At 41.3% G+C, this 26322-nt stretch overlaps 1 protein-coding gene across 4 annotated transcripts in view; it reads right to left on the reverse strand.

The window, feature by feature from the left end:
• The window catches only part of EXOC6B (exocyst complex component 6B), a 651357-nt gene that overhangs the window by 602689 nt on the left and 22346 nt on the right, over nt 1-26322 (reverse strand). Inside the window, exon 1 of one of the 4 annotated variants that reach the window (XM_004742188.3) lies at nt 15538-15791. The exons of 1 other annotated variant lie outside the window; for it this stretch is intronic. In XM_004742188.3, the coding sequence (XP_004742245.1) occupies nt 15538-15650 (113 nt within the window). In that variant the 5' untranslated portion in view covers nt 15651-15791. Of the gene's footprint in view, nt 1-15537; nt 15792-26322 lie in introns of those variants that run through there. 2 more of the 4 variants (XM_004742185.3, XM_004742186.3) reach the window with 2 other exon arrangements.

The raw sequence follows: 26322 nt of genomic DNA on the forward strand, positions 1-26322 counted from the left end.
ATGTTATCAGAATAACTAAAATACAACAGTGACAATACCAAATGCTAGCAAGGATCTAAATAAACTGGAACCCTCACACACTGCTGCTGGGAATGTAAAATGGCAAAGACAATTTGGAAAATAAGTTTGGCAGTTCCTCGAAAAGTTAAACATAGAGTTAGCATATGCCCCAGCAATTCCACGCCTAGGTATACACCCAAAAGAAATGAAAACATATGTGCACACAAAAACCTTTACACAAATGTTTATAACAGCTTTACTTTTAATAGTCAAAAACGGGAAACAACCCAGATCTGCTTCAATGGGTGAGTAACTCAACGAACTGTCGCATAGCTATCCCACGGAATACTACTCAGCAATAAAAAGGAACAAACTATAGATACACCAGCTAGGATGAGTCTCCAGGGAATTAAAGCTGAGTGAGAAGTGCCAATTCCATAAACTTACATATTGTATGATTCCATTCATATAACATTCTTGAAATGACAAAATTACAGAAATAGAGGACAGATTAGTGGTTGTCAGGGGCTAAGCAGGAATGGAGACAAAAAGAAAGTGGTTGTGTCTGTAAAAAGGCAATGTAAGGGATCCCCGTAGTGATGGCAGTATTCTAAATCTTGACCTTGAAGACATAATGTCAATATCTTGGTCATAATAGTGTACTACAGTTTTGCCAAATGTTACTTCTGTAGGGGTAAAAGTACAATGGATCTGTGTATTATTTCTTAAAACTGCACATGAATCTATAACTATCTCAAAATGAAAATTTTTATTTTAAAAGAGCAAATAATGTATATAGTCACAGCCACATTTACCATTTAAAATGCTTTAATAGCCTATTTTTCTTTGGATTTCAAAAGCTCTTCTCATTTCACTTTCCTCTTATTTTTTCTACTCCAATGCCAAAAGATCATCATTGTACACTTCTTCCTCACAAATGTCAAGAAATTCTTCTACCTCATCAAAAACAAGTCACTTGGCTAGTTCCCTTATTTCTTTCCTTTTTTTAAAATATGTTACACAAAATGTCTTCCCAAAATCAAACTTTATACCAAAAATGTTTCATAACACAGATTCAGTCAACCTTGATGACTGCTGTTTTTACTCATTCCTATTGCTTGAGAAGGTCACATTTTATATCAATACCTTTAGAATTTTATTTTTTTATTGGCAGTAGAGCTATCCCAGTAAGTAAAAGTTAGCTGCACTGTGGTAATACTTGTCTGCTTAGATGTTTCACTGAACAATATGTGTTTTAAAGTTCCAAATTACAGGAAATAGAAGGGGAGGGGTACAAAAACAAAAAGCAAGCACAAATATGAAGAAAGAAACAAAGGTACAATTTTGAAAGAGAAAAACAAAGAAGCAAGTTGCAAAAATAGAGCTATTAAGAACAACAGGAGTAAAGACACCTGGCTTACAGCATATTACGAGATGTCAACGCTCCACTAGATAATATAGTGCCAAAAGATGTACTTTTGTCAGAGTTTGTCATGTTCCAAGTATATAAAAGCACAATTTAAATCAGAAGCCCAGGGGCACCTGGGTGGCTCAGTGGGTTAATGCCTCTGCCTTCAGCTCAGGTCACGATCCCAGGGTGCTGGGATGGAGTCCCACATCAGGCTCTCTGCTTAGCGGGAAACCTGCTTTCCCATCTCTCTGCCTCTCTGCCTACTTGTGATCTCTGTCTGTCAAATAAATAAATAAAATCTTTAAAAAAAAAAAAAAAGAGAAAGAAAGAAACAAACAAAATTAGAAGCCTGTGTTACTCCACAACTTCTTAATCAAAAGCAAATACAGCAAAAGAGCTGTATTTTTAAGCCAAATCATCATTTTTAGCAAATGGCCTTCATCATTTATCTAACATACAAGAGAACATTTATCTAGCATTCTCAACACTGGAAGCATCTAAAAATTCAAAAAACGATAAAATTGTTTAAAAAAAAAAGTTTGTTATTGTTGTCACTGTTTTTACTTTTGCTTTAATCCATTGATCAATTTGGATTAACAAACCACAGTATGTGACTAAAGGTAAATTCACTCCAGTGCAAGGTAACGTGATTATCTTCAAGACTAAAAGGCAGGCAGGTATTTGTAAGAGTTCCAATCCATACGGATCATCACAAATCACATTAAGGTAATCTAGTTGGTTGCACTATGAGAGATCTTGTTCACTTGGATGTTACACCAGATAATGTATATTTCAAAGTTCTAAATTTTAGTTATACAAAGATGTATCACATGCTTAAATTTCTTTTATCAATCAGGCACCTGGGTGGCTCAGTCAGTTACATCTGCCTTGGGCTCAGGTCATAATCCCAGGGTCCTGGGATCAAGCCCCTCATTGGGCTCCCTGCCCAGCAGGGAGTCTGCTTCTCCCTCTCCCTCTGCCCCTCCTCCCCCAGCTTCTGCTCTCTCTCTAGCTCACTCTCTCTCAAATAAATAAATAAAATCTTCTAAAAAATTTATTTTACTATTCATTATGCTCTTGGAGTTACATATTTCAATTTTTTCTTAATTTATAAACCTAGAACAGGATAGGTTCCAGGTAAACAACCTCCTTAGTGAGGCATACATTTTCTAGACAGTATATTCCAAGTTCTACAGCTTAAGGCAAACATCTATGGTTATTTTATTCATTGGCAATTTTTTTAAATGGCCAAGGTGGGTTGGTTGTTTTTTAACATCCAATTTAAGATTATTCCAAATAAAATCATTGTGGATTTAACAGCATTTATTTCAGTGCTAGAACACATCCCAAATTACCTCTAAGGAAGAATCTTAGCCCTATCATTGGATACTTCCACTCTACTTCTTCTGGAGGATTAAGGTGGCTTTTATCAGCCTCTTCAACTTTCATAAAAAGGTATTAATCTAACCCACAGCTAATTTATTTACTTTTAAAGCATATATAGCTCTGGCTTAATTAAAAACATAGGCAAGTGATGCATTCAGAAAAATTGCCAAAAAATACATAACCTTGAACTTACTGATACTCTTTAACTATCAAAAACCTTGACTATTAAAAGTAGTACTTCTGAAGAATTAAACAGCATATATGCAATGTATATAATCTTCCACATCAGAAATCAGGGAGACTGAGTACATATGCATTTTACTAGGGAAAGGGAGATAGAGTTTATGTTTCTCAAAGTGATCAATGATCAAAAAATAAAATGCACTTTCAACTTCCACTATAGGTATTATAAAATCTATGCCTTTATTAAGCCAAGACTAGCAGAGAACTGAATTCCTTTGGCTCCCTAAAGATCTGCCTTTACTAAATTGTATTTTGGTTATGCCATATGCTTTCACTAAAAGACAATATAAGAAACAGCCTGTTACATATTGCTGCATTTACTATATGGATATTAAAGTTACATTATACAGGGCCTTCTTTGTGAGGACATATGGGAGAAACAGTTCTCTGGTCTTACTCCGAACCAAGAATTGCTATGCTTCTCCTTAAGTAACTACTTTTTAATTTTACAACACCATAACTCAAATAACAGAGCATGTCTCTTTTTTGCACTAGCTGCTGGAAAGCCTAGAGCCAAACTGATGGTCTACCTCTAGAAAATGTACAGACTTTCAAATATGAATCTTTTAATTGCTCCCTCTTGACTTCATAGTCTTCCTACCTTTGTTTTCTCATACCCAAATGTCCTCACCATTTTTGATGTATCTATTACGTGTGCTTTTTAAACCATGTAGATTTGTTTTTTTTTTTTTTAAGATTTTATATATTTATTTGACAGAGAGAGATCACAAGTAGGCAGAGGGGCAGGCAGAGAGAGATGGGGAAGAAGCAAGCTCCCTGCTGAGCAGAGAGCCAGATGCGGGACTTGATCCCAGGACCCTGAGATCATGACCCGAGCTGAAGGCAGAGACTCAACCCACTGAGCCACCCAGGCACCCAAATCATGTAGATTTTTAGAAATTGTCTAGTTCCTTTCTAGAACAAGGCAAGGAGAAAATCAGAGAAAAAGAGAAAAAAAACAGTCAGCTGTCAATTAACCAGAATAAGAGAAAGCTGGTCAGATGTGGCAGAAATATTAAGTTACCTGCAGTTTAGGGGAAAACATTTACCATTTTGCAAACATCTAGAAATGGAAAATATAATATAAATATAATTTATAGATACACATCACAAAATGCTTTTTAAAAATAGCCGAAGTATTAAAATATTTCATTACTGTTATCCCTGATCTCTCCTCCATTCGAATATTGGAACAAAGTTCATGCAATACTGGTAAGACTTTGAACAAACTGTTGTCTTTGTTTTCTAAACACTCCAGCAGATACTACTTTAAAATGGCTTTATTCTTTTTCCACCAGCCACAACACAAATCTCTAAGAAATAGCCTATTAATAATCACCTTGGTGGGATGCCTGGGTGGCTCAGTGGGTTAAAGGCTCTGCCTGCTCGGGTCATGATCCCAGGGTCCTGGGATCGAGTCCTGCATCTGGCTCTCTGCTCAGCGGGGAGCCTGCTTCCCCTTCTCTCTCTGCCTGCCTCTCTGCCTACTTGTGAAATAAACAGTCTGTCAAATAAATAAATAAAATCTTTAAAAAAAAATAATAATAATCACCTTGAGTCTCACGTGTTTAAGCTCAGCTCTGTGTGCAACTCGTCTTTGATTTTTACTAAGTCTTCCCTTCGCCTCCACCAACTATCTCTGCTGCTTCCCCCAACCAAATTTACAATGTCATCATTGCTCAGCATCTCAACCCCAAATCACAAATTTCATAGGTAAGCCTATGAAAGGTAGGTAAGCACTAATTTTATTTATTCAAGTTGTCTTCAGCTGAAAGCTTTGTTATAGTATATGATTAAGTCAATTATTATTTCATTAGCAAATACTACACATTATCAACTTTGATGATGTAAAGAATCAGAAAATCTTTGCTTTCCTCAACAACCTAATTGATATTCACATATACCATATCCCAAACTAAAACTATGTCACAAACATCATCTAAAATTCTAAATATACTAGTTGTACTGATGCCAGAAATTATATAAACATGTGAAGAGATGCCATAATACCTTAAGGTCAAGAATTTATTAAAATGTTGACAACCTCTGATTCATTAACAATTTTATTTATATATAAAGCAGCCTTACCTAATGTTACTGCATTTCCCCAGAAGTCTTCTGATTTCAAATTATCAATCTCCTGATACAAGTTATTTTTTAAAGATTTTATTTATTTATTTGTGAGAAAGAGAGAGCATAAGTCAGGGAGGAGGGAAAAGCAGACTCCCCACCGAGCAGGGAGCCTGATGCAGGGCTGGATCCCAGGACTCTGGGATCATGACCTGAGCCAAAGGCAAAGGCTTAACCAACTGAGCCACCCAGGCGCCCAGATACAAGACTTTTTTTTTTTTTTTTAAGATTTTATTTATTTTATTTGACAGACAGAGATCACAAGTAGGCAGAGAGGCAGGCAGAGAGAGAGAGGAGGAAGCAGGCTCCCTGCTGAGCAGAGAGCTTGATACATGGCTCAGTCCCAGGACCCTGGGATCATGACCCGAGCCGAAGGCAGAGGCTTTAACCCACTGAGCCACCCAGGCGCCCCAAGATTTTTTTTTTAATTCTTTTAAAATTTCTGCTTATTTACATCTCTTTACAACTAAAATAAAGTTTGAAGTTTTCATTCCTTAAAAAACAATGGTTTCTTTGTTTTAATAACCAAAATTTACTGTGCTCTGTATACTCCTGGTGTATTTAAGCAAAGCATAACAACAAAAGGTTCTTTACTGATGCTGCGAAATCAAAGGAAAGTAAGCAAAGGATATAGACAGTACACACACACACACAGATAATACAACATATGAAGAAATGTTCAGCCTCACTCATAGTGAAAGTACAAATGAAAACTACAATGAAATACCCTTTAATATTTATCATGCTGACAAAAAAATCAAGTCTAATACAGACTTTATGGAAAAAACTATGGAGAAATAAGCAATATAGATTGCTAGAGGGAAAGCAATATAGTCCAACCTCTTAAGAGTGTAATACCTACCAAATTACATCTACATTCACCAGTTTACTCAGCAATCATTCTCTTTTTTTTTTTAAGAATTTTTTTAAAAAATTTATTTATTTATCTGAGAGAGAGAGAGAAAGCAAGCATGAGCCAGGAGAGGGGGCAGAGTGGGCAGGAGAGGACCCTGAGATCATGATCTGAGCCAAAGTGAGACACTTAACCAGCAGAGCCACCCAGACACACACATCCCCAGCAATCATTCTTCTGGGAATGCACCCTAAAGTATAAAGTATGAAAAGTACAATAAGAAATAACAAATGGGGGGGTCCTCCCCCTCTGTCTCTCTCCCCTCCCTTCACACACACACACATTCTCTCTCTTAAAAAAATTTAAAGTGGGGCACCTGGGTGGCTCAGTGGGTTAAGCCGCTGCCTTCGGCTCAGGTCATGATCTCAAGGTCCTGGGATCAAGTCCCGTGTCGGGCTCTCTGCTTGGCAGGGAGCCTGCTTCCTCCTCTCTCTCTCTCTCTGCCTGCCTCTCTGCCTACTTGTGATCTCTCTCTGTGAAATAAATAAATAAAATCTTAAAAAAAAAAATTTAAAGAAATAAATGACGAATGTTCAAGGTTAATCATTGCTGCCTTATTTTGTCCAACAAAAGACTAGAAATAACCCCACTATACATAAATAGGGGACTGGCTGAATGATTGGTGGTAGATTCACATAATGGAATGCTATGTAGCTGTAAAAAGTAAAGAAAACCTCTGCATACAGGTATGGACAGCTCTCCAAAAGATATTGTTGAGCTGCAGAACTGGCTATACAGCATACTACTTATCGTGTGAAAAGGGGAGAAAATAAAATTATAAATGCTTATATCTGCATTAAGAACATAATGAAAGAATAAATAACAAACTAATAATGGGGAAATAGAGGGAATGGGAGAAAAAATTAAATAAATATTTCAAATCCAGACAAATAAAGATAATTCATCTATTCTTTTTTTATTTTCAACATTATATTTCCAGGAGATCAGTCTCACAGCATTATATATTGGATCTGATAACTAATAAACTCTTGGTATTCACCAAAGGAATGACTGCCAAATACTGTCCTCCCACTTAACTTCTCTTTGTGACTATTAATGTTTGTGTGGTTTGAATCTAATTAATCAGATGACACATCAGAATAAACTTCCACTGGAAGAACTTCAATGAAAATTTCTGTTTATTTAGCTCAAATAAAATCAGACACAGAGTCCACTGCTAACTGAACCACATCAGTACTGTCTTATCAGCTACAAGAGGGTTTTTTCAATTATTCATTTGTCTAACTTGCTTAACAATTCAATTATGTTATTAAAATAAAATATAACTTCTCTTTATCAAACCACAAAAAAGTCATTCTCCTACTCCCTATATTAATGAAACCTATTTAATGCTACCCACTCCCTTTTCCCCAAATGCACAGTTCTAATTTTCTGAATGCTAAGCTTTATTTACACAATGTGCCCTTAGGTTATAATATTTTAATCACTAGATTTATCATACTAAAATTTGCAAACTTTTAATAACACAACACAAAATACAAAACTGATTTTAGGGGACAATTATTTTAGATTACACTTCTGATTGATAGTTAATCTACAAATCAGTTAATCAACCCCCACATAATTAACAGTTTGTGGTAAAATTCTTGTATTCTATTCATTCAATAAATACTTATTGAACACCAACTGTACACCAGGCACTCCTTCAGGTTCCCAGGATACAGCAGCAAAGAAAGAAAGAAAATCTCTCCCCTCCTAGAAAATCAATTTTGATGCAAGAGCCTATATGTCAAGCAGGAATTTAAGTGCTATGAAGAAAAATAAAGTTCCTCACCCTTTACTCCCTATCCCAATAAATGGCAACGACATTCACCCAGTTACTTAAGCAAGAGCCTTGGAATCATCCTTGATTCTTTTTTCTTTAAATTTCATAATTAATCCAACATTTTGGTTCTACTTTCTTTTTTTAAAAATTTATTTATTTTTATTTAAATTCAATTAACATACAAAGTATTATTGGTTTCAGAAGTAGTGGTCAGTGATTCATCAGTCTTATATAACACCCAGCGCTCATTACATCCTGTGCCCTCCTTAATGTCCATCACCCAGTTACCCCATTCCCCCACCCCTCTTGGCTCCACTTTCAAAATATATTTCAGGGCGCCTACGTGGTCCAGTGGGTTAAAGCCTCTGCCTTCGGCTCAGGTCATGATCTCAGGGTCCTGAGATCGAGTCCCACATCGGGCTCTCTGCTCAGCAGGGAGCCTGCTTCCTCCTCTCTCTCTGCCTGCCTCTCTGCCTACTTGTGATCTGTCAAATAAATAAATAAATATATTTTTTTAAAAAAAATATATATATATATTTCAGATCCAGCTACTCTTACCACCTCCTCCCAACACTTCATTACATGCCACAGCCACCTCTTGCCTCTCATTACTGCAAATACCCCTTGACCGACTTCCCTCTTTCCTCTCTTACTCCATCTCTGCATAGCACCCAATATTCCTTGTTTAACCTAAGTTAGAGCATGTGACTCTGCTGCTCAAAACGTTCCTGTACCTCTTTCTTAGCCTACATGATCTGGACTCAGACTGATCTACCAATGCCTCCCACCACTATGCTTCTCCTGAGGGCTTTCACACTGAACGGTGCCCTCTGTCCAGAAAAGACTTCTGGAGAGCCACATGGCTTGCTCCTTCACTATAGTCAAGCCTTTGCCAGAGCACCTTTTCTAAACACCTAGTGGAAAACAATACCCAACTGTGTGTAACACTAGTCACTAAACACCATTACTCTGTGTATTTGTTTGCTTGTTTATTCTGTGAGTGTTCCACAAGAGTGTAATGTTCATAAGGGCAGGAACTCATCTGTTTTGTTCCCTGCTGTACCCCAGAGCTGAGAAGAGTATCTGGTGCATAAAAGTTGCTCAATAAATATTTGTTGAACGAATAAAGCCGCTAAAATGATATAGCTGTATAATATGTAACCATGGATGTAACTATATAAACACATTAACTGAAAAACCAAGATAAAACATGATAGTACTCTTGTAATACCTAATGAAATAAAATGCATACAGAAAAAGTTAAAAAGAAATACGCAAATACAAGAGTTTTGACAGGCTGGTAGGATTAAGTTTTTGTTGTCGGTTTCTTCTACCTTTCCTAAAAGTCATCTAACATTTAGAACTAAAATATAAAACTGTTGCTTTTAAAAGGGAGCTATTATTAAAAATAAGCAATCACCAATGAGAGATCGTATCTTTCCCCTCACTGATTGTCAAGGAGGATTATATTAGAATCACTGGAGGGGCTTTTATAACTGTTTCCTAATCTGCTCCTCCATTCTCCACTCCATCCCAAAATAATTATTTGATGGGTCTGATTACTGATCATTATTATGTCCCTCAAAGAGGTGAGTACAGGGGCGCCTGGGTGGCTCAGTGGGTTAAAGCCTCAGCCTTCGGCTCAGTCATGATCCCAGGGTTCTGGGATCCAGCCCCACATCAGGCTCTCTGCTCTGTGGGGACGCTGTTTCCCCCTCTCTCTCTCTTTGCCTGCCTCTCTGTCTATTTGTGATCTCTGTCAAATAAATAAATAAAATCTTAAAAAAAAAAAAAAAAAGAGGTGAGTACAGGGGTGTCTGGTGGCTCAGTGGATTAAAGCCCCTGCCTTCTGCTCAGGCCATGATCCCAGAGTCCTGGGATCGAGCCCCACATCGGGCTCTCTGCTCCGTGGGGAGCCTGTTTCCCCCTATCTCTCTCTCTGCCTGCCTCTCTGCCTACTTGTGATCTCTGTCTGTCAAATAAATTTTAAAAAATCTTTAAAAAAAAAAAGAGGTGAGTACAAACAAGAAACAAAAAGGTGTAAGAACCATTAAACTAACATAACTCCCAAAACAGAAATACTTAAGTCCACAGAGCAAACTCAAAGGTAACAGGACAGAAGACAACTCACGCTGTCTGAGTAACTACCACATAGGAGGTACCCATGAAGAATACTTTATCTCCTGTTTTTTAAATACTGTTCCTGCAACGTACATGGTATCATCCCCATTTTAGCAGAAGAGAAAAATTTGCCCGCTCAGGTGGTAAGTTGCTTAATAAAATAATTAATTGCTTAAAGAGGTCCATGCATGTGCAAATAATGATAACCTGTCATGAACCAAGGATTCTGCTTAACTGGTTTCTGCACAACTTAGGTAATAGGGGATGGCAGAGGATGGAAAACAAAGCCATGTAGCCAAAGGCACAAAAGCAGTAAATGAAGAAAACAGGGCCCCGTTTTTAATTACCAAATGACATTGAACAATACAGCAACTGAAAACATCCCAATTTGTTTTCTCTAAGAGACAGCTTTACAAAAAACTTAGCTAAATAAGCATGATAAAAAATTGTCCCTACACCAATAGTACAGGTTTGTAACAACAAAATATATAAAGCAACAGTCTCAAAGGAAAGCACAAGCAAAAAGAAATTTTAAAAGACAGACTGGACTACATAAAAATTAAACTTCTGTGCAGAAAATGATACCACCAAGAAAATGGAAAAACAACTCACAGAATGGAAGAAAGTATTTGAAAATTATATATCCGGTAAGAAACTTCTATCCAGAATATATAAAGAACTCCTACAACTCAACAATAGAAAGACAACCCAATTAAAAACTGAGCAAAGGATCTGAATAGACCTTTCTCCAAAGAAGATAAACAAATGACTAATAAGCACATGAAAAGATTAGCCATTGGGGAAATGCAAATCAAAACTACAGTGAATTGCAGCTTCAAACCCACTAAGATACCTAATATTAAAAAAAAAAAAAAAAAAAAAAACCATAACAAGTGGTGACAAGAATGTGGAGAAACTGGAACCCTCATGCATTGCTGGTGGGAATGTAAAATGGTACTGACACTTTAGAGAACAGTTTGGCAGGGGCGCCTGGGTGGCTCAGTCGGTTAAGCGTCCGGCTCAGGTCATGATCTCAGGGTCATGAGATCAAGCCTGCAGTGGGCCCCATGCTGGATGGAGGCTGGCTGCTTACCTAGAAATTCTACTCCTAGGTATATACCCAAGAGAAGAGAATACATATGTCCACACAAAAATTAGTACAATCATGTTCACGGAAGCAGTGTTCTAAAGCCCCAAATGGAAATAACCCAAATGTCAATCAACTCACGAATAAATAAAATGTGGTATACCCACACGATGGAATCCTACTCAACCATGAAAAGAAATGAAGTACTGACACAAGCTACCACATGGATGAGCCCTGAAAATATTATGCTAAGTCACTCACTCACACACTCACACACACACACACACACACACAGTACAGTTCCATCGATATGAAATGTCCAGAAGAGGCAAATGCATAAAGACAAAAAGTTGTATTGCCTGGGGAGTGGGTAAAGAATGGAGAACGACTACTAATGGATGCTGAAGTGATAAAAATGTTCTAAAATTAAATTATGGTAGTGGTTACACTATTCTGTGAATATACTAAAAACCAGTGAATTGTATACTTTAAAGGGGTGAACTATTTGCTGTATTAATTATATCTCAATAAAGCTATATTTTTAAAGGTTATATATTTCACTGTTACATTTAAAAGCTTAAAAACAAAATCTTAAATAGCAATTAAGGGATGCCTGTGGCTCAGTCAGTTAAGTGTATGCCTTCAGCTCAGGTCATAATCTCGTCCTGGGACTGAGTACTGCACTGGGCTCCTTTCTCAGCGGGGAGGCTGCCTCTCCCTGTGCCTGCTGCTCCCCCTGCTTGTGCGTTCTCTCCCTCGCTCTCTGACCAATAAATAAATAAATAACTTTTTTTAAAAAGGCAATAAAACTGAATGTTAATTGCTAGTACCCAAAGAGCAAAATGAGGAAATGCTTTCTACTGAATAGTGTTATGAAAGAAGACTAGAAATAAGAGATGGGATTTGAAAAATGAAAATACAGAGCCATTGTTCATGAGTGATTTCTGATCAATATTTTAGTATTAGCACTACAGAAGAGGAATCAATATTATTTTAAAAATAAGACAGGCCCTGGGGCGCATGGGTGCCTCAGTTGGTTAAGCATTCAACTCTTGATTTCAGCTCAGGTCACAATCTCACAGAAATCAAGCTCCGTGATGGACTTAGCACTCAGCACAGATTCTGTTTGAGTCTCTCTCCCTCTGCCCCTCCTCCTGCTCATGCAGGCACTCTCTCTCAAAGAAATTAAATCTTTTTTTAAAAACTAATTAAAAATAAAAAAATTTTAAAAAGACGGGCCCCAATATCTTATGGGCCGCTTTCCTCATCTGCAAAATTAGGACTTGCAGCTAACAAAATAATTTTTAAGAGGAAGATCGAAAAGAAAGAGATGGCTGCTTTCCCAAAAGAACGTGTTAGGCAACAGCCTCTGTATGCATGGATATGCTTGGGCCTTTCAGAATACAGTGAAAAAGGAGAGGCACTCCCTTATGATGTATGGGAACTGACTACCTTTGCATGCACTGTTCAAGATTAAAATAAGGAGAGTTATAAAATGAAAAAGTCAAGCCACTGTGGCTCCTCAAACAAAAATGGGTAAGATTGGAAGAAAAATTTGGTATCGCAGAAGGGAAAGAAAGCACGTAATGGTTCACAAGCAATAGCTGGAGAAGGAAAAGACTGGTTAGGCAGTGCATCTTCGTGGATTTTTGTAAGGAGCAGGAATTGTGGGGATGGGGCTGGGGATACTAATCTTGTATTTACCACAATTCACCATTTTCTTCTTTAGCTCCTCTTCCGTTACAAAACCTAGCTCAGGAACAGCTAAGAACCTGGTGCTTTAAAAATGCCACTCCAAAAGAGAGAAATAGAAAGGACTATGAAAAGGGGTGGAGGAACTTGAGATGTACAGTTGAGCGGAAAGTTTAGGAACAGAGCCTACCACCGCCTTAATCAAACCTACGTAATAACTGTGATGGAAAAACTGAGGGGCAAGTCGTGATGGAGGGGCAGCCAGGGTAAGGCATGGGCTCTGAAACATTAAGTCTGTGCCTGCTGCTGTCTCTGAATGGGACAGGGGGTGAGATCATCCCCTATGAATATGGGCAGAAACTACCCAGACTAAAGACAAAAAACAGTAGGTACTAGTCTTGCATTACAGGATGTTCAAGTGACTGAATCTTGGGGATGATAGTAAGATTTAGGGTTACCTGCAAAATACAGGATAAGGTCAAAAATGAAAAGTCCCTAACAATGATCCAGGGAGTCAGGAAAAGTAATAAAAACTTGTAGGACAGAGCAGTAGTTCTCAAACCTTTTTTTGTTTTTTAACCATGTCCCCTTAGGGCAAAAGATCCCATAATTCACCTACCCCCACAAAACCCCACCTTCTAGGGAAAAAAGAACTTGATGATAATAATGAAGCAAATCTGGGGGAGAATGAGTAACATATTTTAACCATAACGCATATAGCCTAAGTCAAGACACTAGAAAATTACAGGCCAAACAGATATGCCCTATGAATCAGTGGGGAGTTAACATAATAAATCACAACAAACTACACTGATAACACTAAATTAAAGTCACTTATCACAGAAACCAAGAACCATAGGAACTGAAAACCACAACCAACTCAAGACAATATTGATGGTGTTCTGATAAAGAATCCTTCCTAAAAACTATGGTAATCCCAACTGCTCCAATAAGAAATTTGCTTGGCTCCAAACTGAAGCTCAGTGGCCAAATTTCTTAGTAAAATACTGAGACAGCATCTTCAGTATCTCCAGTTAACATTCTGTGCCATAAAAAACCCAATGTTAATAACCATTAATAATGCACTTAGAATATGTGCATTATTATAGTATATTATATAATATATATTATATATGCTATATAATATATAGTATATATATTTATATTATCATATACTTTATATATTATATATCATACATATATGTATAATATATATTAGCATATAGAATAATGCACTTCTGTAGTTTTTATAAAAGATAATGAAATAAGGATCATTCACCCTTAAGAGCTCAAGAAAATGGAAAAAGAAAGTTATATGAAGGTCATGATCCCAGTGCAATAAGGGACAAAGGCAAACTACTCAGAATGGTCATGACCAGAGATGGCACAGAGGGAAGTAGGCTAAGAGATGGCACAGAGGGAAGTAGGCTAACAATGTGCCCCGGAGAAGAAAGATGTGCAGGTGGAGACGAGGGGGAAAGCCTCCAGCCTGCTCCCCGTCCAAACACCCTTTCATTAGGCAACTCTCCCTATGGGAGAAAAGAAAAAAAGCATTGAGTAATAACTCCTTTTTTGAAGGTAGGTGCAGTATCCCAAGACTGTACAAGATAGGTAGGAGAATTAACCATCTACTGATTGCATGGAGATCAGGAGGTACAACAGGAAGGATGAAGAAATGAGTTAGTTCCAGGGCACTAGTGAACAGAGGGGAAAGGGAAAGGTGATTTGAAATTGAATTTGGTGAGTAATTAACAGGAAGTACAGAGAGATGATAATCACCAACTGAGACATAACAACAGAGATTAAGAATGCAGACCCTGGGTCCAGGCAGCCTGAGTAGGAATCACTACTCCACCACTTTTCCGTGTGACCTTGGGAAAGTCACTTAACATCTCTGTGCCTCATCTGTAAAATGAGGGTAATAGTAAGACCCACCTAATAGGACTGTTCTGCGACTGAAATAAGTTTCATTTGTAAACTGCTTAATACAGTGTCTTGCACTGTACATAGTAAGTGGTGCCTAAGTTTTGATAAATACATGAAGTTGGGGTAGGTGGAGGTTTGACATCTACGAATAAAATGGGGGTGAGGGGGGCAAAGTGAGAGTATAAGGGGGTAGGCAAAAGGGGTAGTAACTTTTTCTCAACGATGAGACTACGATGAGGCTTCACCTTTGGAAAAGGCTTCCTACTACCAGGGTTCAGCAAGTATCCGATCCCAGGAGAGGGACGCGGGTTGACGGAAACTTCCTTCCTTCCAGGCCTAAGATTTTCAGAAACTCGTTTCTGAGAAATGACTGTGATTTTAAAGAGGCACGAGTTTAACTTCCGATCATCAGACCGTGGGTGAATTTATGTTTTGTCTGTAAAGCAGGACCTGTGTCTAGGACTGGATGGAGTTGGAGTCCGAGGGGAAGGGTGATGTCCCCAGGGGGAAGATCTGCTAAGAGCCACCATCTGCCGGGCGCGCTCTAGTCGCCCAGCTCCGTACTAGCCTCGGAGGGAGAACCAAGACTGCCCCAGCCTGGAGGAAGGCAAGAGGAGACTCCAGAGTAACTGGGCTGTGGGCGCCGGCGATCGAGGAGGGACCCCATGTCCGGGCTGCGGAGGGAGACCCGCCTCGCCGAGAGTGGAGGTCGCTCGCTGGGATCCCCGAAGGGAGGGGCTGGCGCTGGCCCTGCGGGCGGACGGCCGGGCTCACAGCCCTGAAGGAGCCTGGCTCCCGTCCCGCCCGTGCCCGCCCATCGATGGCCCGGGTCCCCGGGGTACCTGAGGGTGGGCCCGATGCAGGCCGTGTCGGTGCTCTCGATCTCTCGCAGGATCCGCTCGTGCTCCGCGGCTGTCTCCAGGCTCTCCGCCTCCGCCATCTTACCCCGCTCCATAGACTGGGGGAGCCCCGCAGCGCGTCCCCTCCTTCGACTCTGCTCACCTTTCGCTCCCTCTCTCACCCTAGGCTCTAGAGCCTCCCCGGCCTCCGGCTACCCGCAGGGCGACCCCTCCCTCGGGCTCGGCACGCCCCCTTGCATCACCGCGTCGGCGTCCGTCACCCACCAACGCCTGCTGGGACTTGTAGTTTTCTGGGCAATGACCGACTGGGTCCTGCTCATTTATTCTTAGAATCCACAAATGCGTGTAGAAAACCCCACTATAAGCCAGGAACAGTTAACGACACCGCATGTGCAACGGTGACCAGCCCAGGCAATGGCACTGATTCTACAAATTCTTGTTTAAGACCCTTGCTACAAAGTGCGCAAGGTTCTGTACTCGCGAATAAGAAGAAAGAGGAATCTGGGTTTCTGCAGAAAGCAATCTTACACGCTCTCAGGGGGAGAAAGCTGGAGAATCCCCAAACTATGAAATAAGACAGAATGCGGCTGTGAGCCAGTTCTGAGAATCGAGTTCAGGGATCACTTCTGGCTGTGAAGGATTCATAGAAAGACTGGGCCTGGTAGTTTAAAAGGTGTGATTGGAAGGTGTTAGGAGCATCCAGAAACCTAACAAAAAAACTTTATATGCTCTGGTGTGTAGAGAAGTAGTAGTAAAAGATGGAACCACAAAGGTACCCTGAAGAGAAATACTGGGCTGATTTGTACTTTATTCTAATGGTTCCACCAGGCCAACAACTGACTGCATCAGAAGCACTTGGAAACATTTTTTTAATACAGACTAAAGGTCCTAAACTATCTGGACATTCTGATCCAGGCATTTGCATTTCATAAATTTCCCACTTTAGAATTTCACAATCATATTTATTGATCACTACTTGAGCTTTTATGTAATACAGAGAATGGAAACCCACTGCAGGTTTTTCAGAGTGACACAATCAGAACCTTGGCATGAAATTTGATCAAGAACAAGTGTGTGATGTCTGCAAAGATAGAAAATTTAGATATGGCTGAACACTCTAAGAATTTTAAGGCCTAAACACAGGAAGTAGCCATGAGAATGAAAGAGAGTGGAGAAATGGAAAAAAGCAGAATTGGCATGACTTATTAGATATGGGGATGGAAGACCTTGAGTATCACTCAAGGTTTGGAGCAGAGTGACTGGGAGAATGGTTTGCCATCAACAAAAAGGTGTGTAAGAACCACACTGGAAGCGGAGGGTAAATCATTTCTACTCCAGCTATATACCATGGAGTATTTATTATGTAATCATTAAAGAGAAAAAGAAAACACTCTATATTCAGATACAAAACTGTCTCCAAATTGTAGGATTGAGCTGGGAAAAGGCAAGACATGAAACAGTATACAGAACATGTTTTTATTTTATCTGAAAAGAAAAAAAAAATATATATATATGCTTATATATGCTTGAAATATGACATAGAACATTTCTGGAAAGATTCCCAAGGAGCACCTGCGTGGCATAGTTGGTTAAGAGTCTGACTCTTGCTTTCGGCTGAGGTTAATGATCTCAGGGTCCTGGGATCGAACCCCACAATGGGCTTTTCAATCAGCATGGAGTATGCTTGAGATTCTCTCTCCCTCTCCTTCTGCCCCTCCCATTCATGCTCTCCCTCTCTCAAATAAATAAATAAATCTTAAAAAAAAAAAAAAAGAAAGAAACTATTAACAGTAGTGGCAGCCAGAAGCAGGATTGGAAGGAAGGGGCCTAAAGTAAGAGAAAGGTCATCTTTAATTATGAATGCACTTTTGGAATTCTTTCCCTTGTGCATATATTGCTTTTTTTCCAATAAAGAAGTAGTTATTAACTGAAAACACATTTTTAAAAGTACAAAAACCAACAGAAAGGAGAATGAGTTACAAGTCCTAGCATTTGCCAAGAACTGAGTAAGTTGCTAAACCTGTCTGTTTCTTGATAATCTCTGCCTGTCCTCATTTTATTTAATTACTCATGCTTAAACAATCCCAGACAGATGTAGGAGAGGCAGGGAAAGTATGGAGCCTTTCATATTTCTAAAGATCTCTTGAGATATATGACAGAAGGTCCCTTCAGACACGCATTTGAACATCTCACTCAGCAAAAAACTTTTTGTCCATTACAGGAAGCAGACTGGTACGTAGACCAGATATGTATAGTAGTGATTAAAGTAGCTTCCGCTGCTGTCAGCTGCTTTTTTGAGCCCTGGCAGAATCCAGAAATCTCACACATGACCACAAGGGTGTCTGGAGCAACGGGTGTACAAAGCTCCAGTGAAGACGGCCTGCCTGATGGAAGTGGCTCTGACTAGAGAGGATGTCAGGTCAGCGTGGAATGACCAGACAAGCACTCAACTGAGAGTCAGAGGGCCTTTAATCCAGTCCCAGCACTGGCAGTTAAACTGTACAGAGAATTTTCTGAGCGCCAGGCATAATACACAAAGTAAGCACTTCACCTACATCACTGAATTCTTACATTAATCTTTCACAGTAGACATTGTGTGTTCCATTTCACAGATGAGAAAGCTGGAAGATTATAAAGCTGAGGTAATACTTCAAGTCTCACGGCTAGTAAATGTTGAAACGGATATTCGAACTGAGGTCCCATTGCCCATTTCCTGATCATCCAGCCAGACCATCCCACCCACACCCCCCACTGCCGTGAGTGGCTTGTAAAAGCGGACACAAATCATTCTGTCTGCATCCATGTTACTGGCATGGATTGCATAATTTCTCAACCCCCTTCCAAATCGCCCTGAAGGCCTCTTCACAGAACTACCTTCAGGGAAAGGCAACTCAACGATTACACAGCTTGGCTGAGACTTTTCTCAAATTGTCACACAGCAGCAAACCTTCTCTAACAAACGTACTGAAAAACATCCTCACAGAAGTGAGCCTGCACAGTTCAAAGCCATGTTCAAGGGTCGACCGTATTGATACGTGCCTCTACCTTGTTTCCATCACACTGAGTGGTCTTGGGCAGTAGCAGTAATGATGCTACCGATCATGAAATGGCTGTGAGGCTCCAGGAACATGATAGGATTTCCCTCCCTCAGGCTTCACCACCATTGTGCTGTGAGACAAAAATGGTTTTCTCCACTTTAATGATGAAAAACTAAGGCCCAGTGTGGTTCAGTAACTTGCCCAAGGTCAGATGGCAAATAACTTGACAGACTGAGGTTAGTGGCCAGGCCCAACCTCAAAGCTCATACACTTTCTTTGATTGTTTTGACTGTTCAAGTCTGTCATAAGCTCCCTGGGGGCGGGAAGCCTGCCCCGTTAGACCCGACATGTCCTGAATATGGAGCATCATGCTCCTTCCTTCAGTCTTTCTCCACAATCCTGAGGTAGGGTTCTATGTCGGCGGGAGGGTGAAGGAGAACAATCACCAAACAGCACATGACAGCCGCTCAGCCCCCAGGGCTCTCTTTGTCATGTTTGCTGCTCCAACCTCTTTAGAGGCTGTAAGGAGGCCTCCCTGGAGCCTGAGCTCACTGGGTCCCCTGGGCGGTGATGTCAGCCTCTCGCTCTGCCACACCCTTGAGGCCACAGTCACACTGACATCACCCATGTTTCCATGGCACTTAGTAAGGAACTGAGAACTTGTCCACAGGCCTCTGCCTGAGGCAACTTCTGTGATCATGATTTTGGGGGTCCTCTCCTCTGCCTAGAGAGCTATCTCAATTTCATGTGTGAGCAGCTTTTCTTGCCATCTCTCATCCTTAATTTGCCTGTCTCTGAAAATGGTAAGCTGCACTCATTCCTTCACTCTACACATAACACTGTCTGAAATCCCTGATAGGCCACATAAATAAATCAGGAAACACAAGAATTTAAAAAAAAAAAAAAAAAAAAGTCTTCCCCCAAAGATCTTGTCAGACTGGAGAAGGGAGAAGCGAAGCAAGAGGAAATTAGGACAATTTGTCTACTTTTCCAGGACCTGACTGTTGCAGGATGGCTCCACTTTAAAGAGGTCGAGGACCTGTAAGGACTCCAACCCTGAACTTTTGGGTTTTTAACTCGTCAGTCTTTGTTAGCGATAAAGAAGCCATCTCCCTAGAGGGTTTCTCCTCTCCATTCACCAACTCCTAGTTTCATTCATTGTGGCAAGTAGTCCTCAAACAACCAAAATAGTCGTTTACCCAAATACCTGGCACCACGGGATGTGGTTGAAAACACAAATTAGACAGGTATTCCTCAAGTTAAATTCCTCACATCATTCCCATCACACTTAGAACAAAATCCAAACTTAAACCATCGTCCTGCGCACCTTCCCCCAGACCATCCCAGCTTCCTCTCACGCTGCTCTCTCTGACTTTCAGTCAACTTTTTTTTTTTTTTTAAGATTTTACTTATTTATTTGTTAGAGAGAGAGTGTGTGCACAGGAAGACAGAGTGGTAGGCAGAGGCAGAGGGAGAAGCAGGCTCACCGCCGAGCAAGGAGCCCCATGTGGGACTCGATCCCAGGACGCTGGGACCATGACCTGAGCCGAAGGCAGCCACTTAACCAACTGAGCCACCCAGGCGTCCCTGACTTTCAGTCATCTTAAAGACCTGCAAACACACCAAAATCTTGACCACTTCAGGCTTCACAACGTACGCTTCTGTGGAGAGCGGCAGGATGAGTCGGGGTTAGTAGGTCTTAGGTCAGTTATCTCCTGGAGAGACCATGACAAACAGAACGTGACTGAAGTGACTAATGACTTGAGCACGGTGTTTAGAAACTGGGAATGCAAGAAATTCTCATCAATCAAATTGAATCTGCCTCCTGGTGAGCACAGATGTAGTCTCAGTCCAGGCTTGGGCAAAGGTCGGGGGAGGGGGGGGCTTTCCTGAAGCAGAACATTCAAGGGGTGCTCCTCAGCTGTCATGTTTATTGTCCCAGCCCTGGGTGGGGGGATCCTGGGAAGTAGCTCCACTGCCTCCAAACCACCCTTCCCCTTAGGAAACATTATGGGGTCGGTAACCCTGGTGTCAGGGGTGCATTGGTTGGTCATCCCCTTCTCCCTTCTCACCACCTCCACAGGGCACCCCAAGGGGACAGGCCAGGGCTCCCAGATGTTTGAGAACCCCTAAGTCACCCCCCAAATCTTGGAGAACTCTTCCCTTTCTTCTACCCTCTCCACTTCAGCCTTATTCCTCCAAACACTGGCATGCTCCCTCTCCCAATACCCTAGGGTGACCCCATTGAGGAACTCAGACTTCCCTCTGACTACTTTCATTTCTGTCTCACCATTAAAATGGCTCTGAGACAATGGAATCTGAAGATAGACTGTCTCCTTGGGGTCTATTCTGCTCTACACCAAATAGGAAACTTCACAAAGACAATACAATCAAGTACTCTATTGAAAACAGCCAAGTCCCAAAGGGTATGGTATGATCAGGGGTGTTTGGATTTAGTTTTTCCTCCATCTCCCCAAGTCTGTCTTAAGCTGCCTCTCACAACCTGTGTGCCCATCCTAGACAATCTCATTCTCTGGTACACTAGAGAGACATTCCTGAATACACATTAACGCCACGAAGTCTTGTCAATGATTCTCCCTCCACAGTGGCTTGGTCCCACCCTTGGTCCAGAACCACTGCTATCCTCAGTGGTAACAAGAAAGGCAAAAATCCCTGTCCTGGGGCATCTGGGTGGCACAGTCAGTAAGTGTCTCACTCGATTTCTACTCAGGTCATGATCTTAGGGTTGTGAGATGAAGCCCTTTCTCTCTCCCTCCCCTTCCCCCATCACTCCCCCACCTCCCTCTCTTAAAAAAAAAAAAAAATCCCTGTCCTTACAGAGCTTACAGCATTAAGTGGAGGACAATAGTGTGTGTGTGTGTGTGTGTGTGTGTGTGTGTGTGTAAAAAATCTCAGCTAGTTACAGGGGTTATTTACAGAATTAAAATGGAGTGATATACCACTTTACACCCATTAGGATGATTATTATTAAAAAAAAACAACAGAAAATAGCAAGGGAGTGGTATGAATATGGAGAAATTGGAATACTTCTATTACTGGGAATATAAAATGGTGCAGTCAATGTGGAAACCAGTATGGCAGTTCTTAAAAAAATTAAGCATTTAATTATAATATGATCCAGCAATTCCGCTCCTGGGTATATATCCAAAAGAATTGAAACCAGGGACTCAAATGGATACTTGTACCCCAGTATTCATAATAGCACTTCTCACAATGGCAAAAAGATGGAAACTATCCAAAAGTCCATTCACCTGTATGCATGTATGTGTGTGCATATAACATGTTATATATAAATTACATATATGTGGATATTATTCAGCCTTAAAAAGGAATAGAATTCTGGGATGCCTGGGTGGCTCAGTTGGTTGAGCAGCTGACTTTGGCTCAGGTCATGATCCCAGCGTCCTGGGATCAAGTCCCACACTGGGCTCCTTGCTCCGCAGGGATCCTGCTTCGCCCTCTGACTCTGCCTGCCACTCTGCCTGTGCTCACTCTCTCTCTCTCTCTCTCTGACAAATAAATAAATAAAATCTTTAAAAAAAAAAAAAAGAAAGGAATAGAATTCTGACACTACAATATGGCTGAAACTTGGAGACATAATGCTAAAATAAGCTATATACAAAAGGACAAATACTGTGTGATTCCACTTCTGTGAGGTACCTAGAAAAGGCAAATTCATACAGCCAGAAACTAAATAATGGTTGGCAGGGGCTGGAGGTGCAGAGGGAGATGAGAGCTGTTGTTCAATGGGTAGATACAGTCTCAGTTTGGAAAGATGAAGAAATTCTGGAGATGTGTGGTGGTGACAGTTACACAACAATGTGAATGTACTTAATGCCACTCTATTTAATTACACGGTTGAAATTATTAAGATGGTAAATCTTGTGTTACGTATATTTTGCCACCATAAAAATGCATAAACACTTTTTTAAAGCAGAGTGACGTAATCGTGCCTGCGTATTTAATTTCTAGATCAATGGTCAGAGACGGTACTTCTCTGAATGACAAGAAGAAGCCAGCCATGTGAAAATGGCTGGTAAGGGGGAAGCAGTCAAGACAAAGGGTACAGACAGGGCAAAGCCCTAAGGCAGAAACACGTTTAAAGTGTTCTGGAAACCTGAGGAAGGCTCATATGTAGGAGCATATGGAGCAAAGCAGGGAGAATGGCTGGAATGGAAGGGTGAACCCAATAACCACAGACAACTGTCTCAAGAAATTTTTCTATAAAGGGAAACAGAAATGGGGCAAATGTCAAAAGGGCGTGTGGGGAGATTCTTAGTTTAGTTTTGTTTTCAAGATGGAATGATCCGGCAGAGAGAGAGAGAACGGACAAGGCTAACAGAGAGGCAAAGTTGTAGGACAACATCTGAGAGTAGAGAGAAGGAATCAGATCCACACTAGTGGAGTTTCTGGTGAGTGGCGACCCCAGCCTAAGTCCCCGTTCCTGTATTTCTCAATACTGGGACTGGGCATACTTTCCTGTCCTTGTGTTAAACATTTCTGGTGGGTCCAGGATGACCTGCTCCTGAAAGAGAAGACTGTGACCCAACTAAAATGATTTATTCATCAAGAATTTTTTTTTTAAAGATTTTATTTTATTTATTTGTCATAGAGAGAGAAGCAAGAGCAAGCACAGGCAGACAGAGTGGCAGGAAGAGGCAGAGGGAGAAGTAGGCTCCCTGCCAAGCAAGGAGCCCGATGTGGGACTCGATCCCAGGACGCTGGGATCACGACCCGAGCCGAAGGCAGCCGCTTAACCAACTGAGCCACCCAGGCGTCCCTCATCAAGAATTTTGACCTTCACCTCACTGAAGACTTCACCTCATGCCTACCATCCCCAAACTGTTGCCCAGACCTCCTCCTGGCAGGAGACACCTTAAAATCACCCAGGCCTAGCCATGAAACTCAATAAACTTCCTTGTCCCCATGTCCCTGTTTGGAGAGACTGCTAAGATTCCTGCAAGTGCTGTTCTCCCCTAGTGCAGGGAGTCTAACAAAGTTTACCTTGATGAACAAATTTTACTGATGGTCTTCTGGGGAGTTAACAGTGGGGGGCTGGGAAGTTCATCCATTGGGACAGGAAGTCGGGTACAGATGCAAGTGTTTGGAAGGTTAAGTGGTGGAGAGGTGATGGAGCCATCTTTCTAAAACACAGAAATGGGGCGCCTGGGTTGCTCAGTGGGTTAAAACATCTGCCTTCAGCTCAGGTCATGATCCTAGGGTCCTGGGATAGAGCTCTCTGGTATTGGGTATTGGGCTCTCTGCTCAGCAGGGAGCCTGCTTCCTCCCCTCTCTCTGCCTGCCTCTCTGCCTACTTGTGATCTCCGTCTGTCAAATAAATAAATAAAGTCTTTTTAAAAAATAAATAAATAAATAAAACACAGAACGATGCCACCACTACCACGTATTAGTTCCCTACTGCTGCGGTCACAAATTCCCACAAACTCAGTGGCCTGAAACAGTACGAATGTGTCATCTTACAGTTCTGTAGGTCAGAAGTCTGAAGTAGGTATCACTGGTCTAAAATCAAGGTGTCACCTGGGCTGCATTCCTTCTAAAGAATACAGGGGAGAATCCATCTCCTTGCCTTGCACAGCTTCTCCCTGCTAACTACATTCCTTTTAAAGCCACCACTCCTGCCACTCAGCTCTGCTTCTGTCATTACAACTCCTTCTCTGACCGAGACGTTCCTAGGTCCCTCTTTTATTCAGAAAGGCCCTCATAAGTTCTCTCCCATTAGGCCTGCCTAGAACATCCTGGACAAAGACCCAAGTCAAGATCCTTAATCACATCTGCGAAGTCCCTTTTGTCTTGTTAAGGTAACCTATTCATCATTTCTAGAGATTGAAACACAGAATTCATTGGGGGCCACTATTCTGCCTAACATATACTATTATAAATCTATGATGTTGTAATTTATAAGAAATACATGTGTTTTGTCTTCACCCATAGTTCCTAGCTCACAGCTCCCCAAACCCTTGGAATTTCCCAAAGGATGGCAATGATGGGATCATTTTTTGTTATAACATACGTGTTTTCGTCCTCAGTTCCTGAGTGGAAAGGTAAAATTGGTGTCTTGTTATTCATAACAAGCCCTCCCAACCACACAAGAGTTTATGTTAATAAGGTTACTTTTGGAAAGCCCCTAGGCAACCTAAGGATGGAAGCTGGGTTGCCAGGGAAACCAGCCCGGTGATTAAAGGTTTGGAACTTTCAGTTCCACCCTCCAACCTCCAGGGAGGGTCCAGAGAGGGAAGAGGGGCTAGAGATTGAGTTCTTTTTTTTTTTTTTTCATAAGATTTTATTTTTTTATGTGAGAGGGAGAGAGCACGTGCGCGCGCACACATGCACGCAAGTGGGGGAGGGAGGAGAAGAGGCAGATGGAGACGTAGACTCCCCGCCAAGCATGGAGCCCAATGCAGGGCTTGACACTGGGACTCTGGGATCATGACTCAAGCCTAAGGCAGGCACTTAACTGACTTAAGTGTCAGTTAAGGAGATTGAGTTCAGTTACTAGTGGTCAATGGTTTAACCAGTCATACCTACTTAACAAGGTTCCATTAAAAAAAAAACAACCCTGAAATCTGGGGTTTAAAGAGCTCCCAGGTTGGGAACCCAGAATGCACCCCATGCCAGAAGGATGGTGCCCCCCCCCACCCCCCACTGCACTGGGAGAGAAGCTCCTTTGCTCAGATCCCTTCCAGACAAACCCTGTTAGATCTCTTTATCTGTTCATTTGCACCCTTTAATATCCTTTGCATACACTGGTAACCTAGTAAGTAAACTGGTTTCCTTAGCTCTGTGAGCTCCCTGGCAAATGAACCAAACCCAAGGAGGGGTGTGTTGGGTCTATAGCTGGTTTGATTATAACTGATGCTGGAAGGGTGTGGGGAGACAGTTGTTTCCTACATTTCTGGTGGAAGTCCAAATTGGTTCAACCTCTAGGGAAGGCAGTTGGGCAGTTCTGGCCAAAATGAGTGCCAATATTTTTTAATCCAACAGCTGTACTTCTGGAAATTTATTCTACAGATATTCTCGCACATGTAAAAATGACATATCATCCATGCACCACTGTCTTGTAATAGTGAAAAGACTGGAAACAACCTAAATATCCATCAGTGGAAAAATGTTTCAATAAATTACGGGCATACCATGGAGATATTGCAGGTTTAGTTCCAGACCACTGCAATAAAGCAAAGAGTACAATAAAGTGAGTCAGACAAGGTTTTTGTTTCCGAGTACGTAGCGAAGTTGTTTAAACCACACTGTAGTCTAATAAGTATACGACAGCATTGTGTCCCAAAAACCCTACAATGTTTATATCTTTTTAAGATTATTTATTTATTATTTGACAGAGGCATCACAAGTAGGCAGAGAGGCAGGCAGAGAGAGGGAGGAAGCAGGCTCCCTACTGAGCAGAGAGCCCAATGCGGGGCTGGATCCCGGGACTCTGAGATCATGACCACAGCCGAAGGCAGAGGCTTTAACCCACTGAGCTACCTAGGCACCCCCAATGTTTATGTCTTAATTTAAAAATATTTTATTGCTGGGGCGCCTGGGTGGCTCAGTGGGTTAAAGCCTCTGCCTTCGGCTCAGGTCATGATCTCAGGGTCCTGGGATCAAGCCCCGCATCAGGCTCTCTGCTCCGCAGGGAGCCTGCTTCCTCCTCTCTCTCTTCCTGCCTCTCTGCCTAATTGTGATTTCTCTC

Source organism: Mustela putorius, unplaced genomic scaffold (assembly GCF_011764305.1).
Source record: "Mustela putorius furo isolate JIRA1106 unplaced genomic scaffold, ASM1176430v1.1 tig00000281_pilon_pilon_pilon, whole genome shotgun sequence".
In the NCBI taxonomy this organism is placed as follows: domain Eukaryota; kingdom Metazoa; phylum Chordata; class Mammalia; order Carnivora; family Mustelidae; genus Mustela; species Mustela putorius.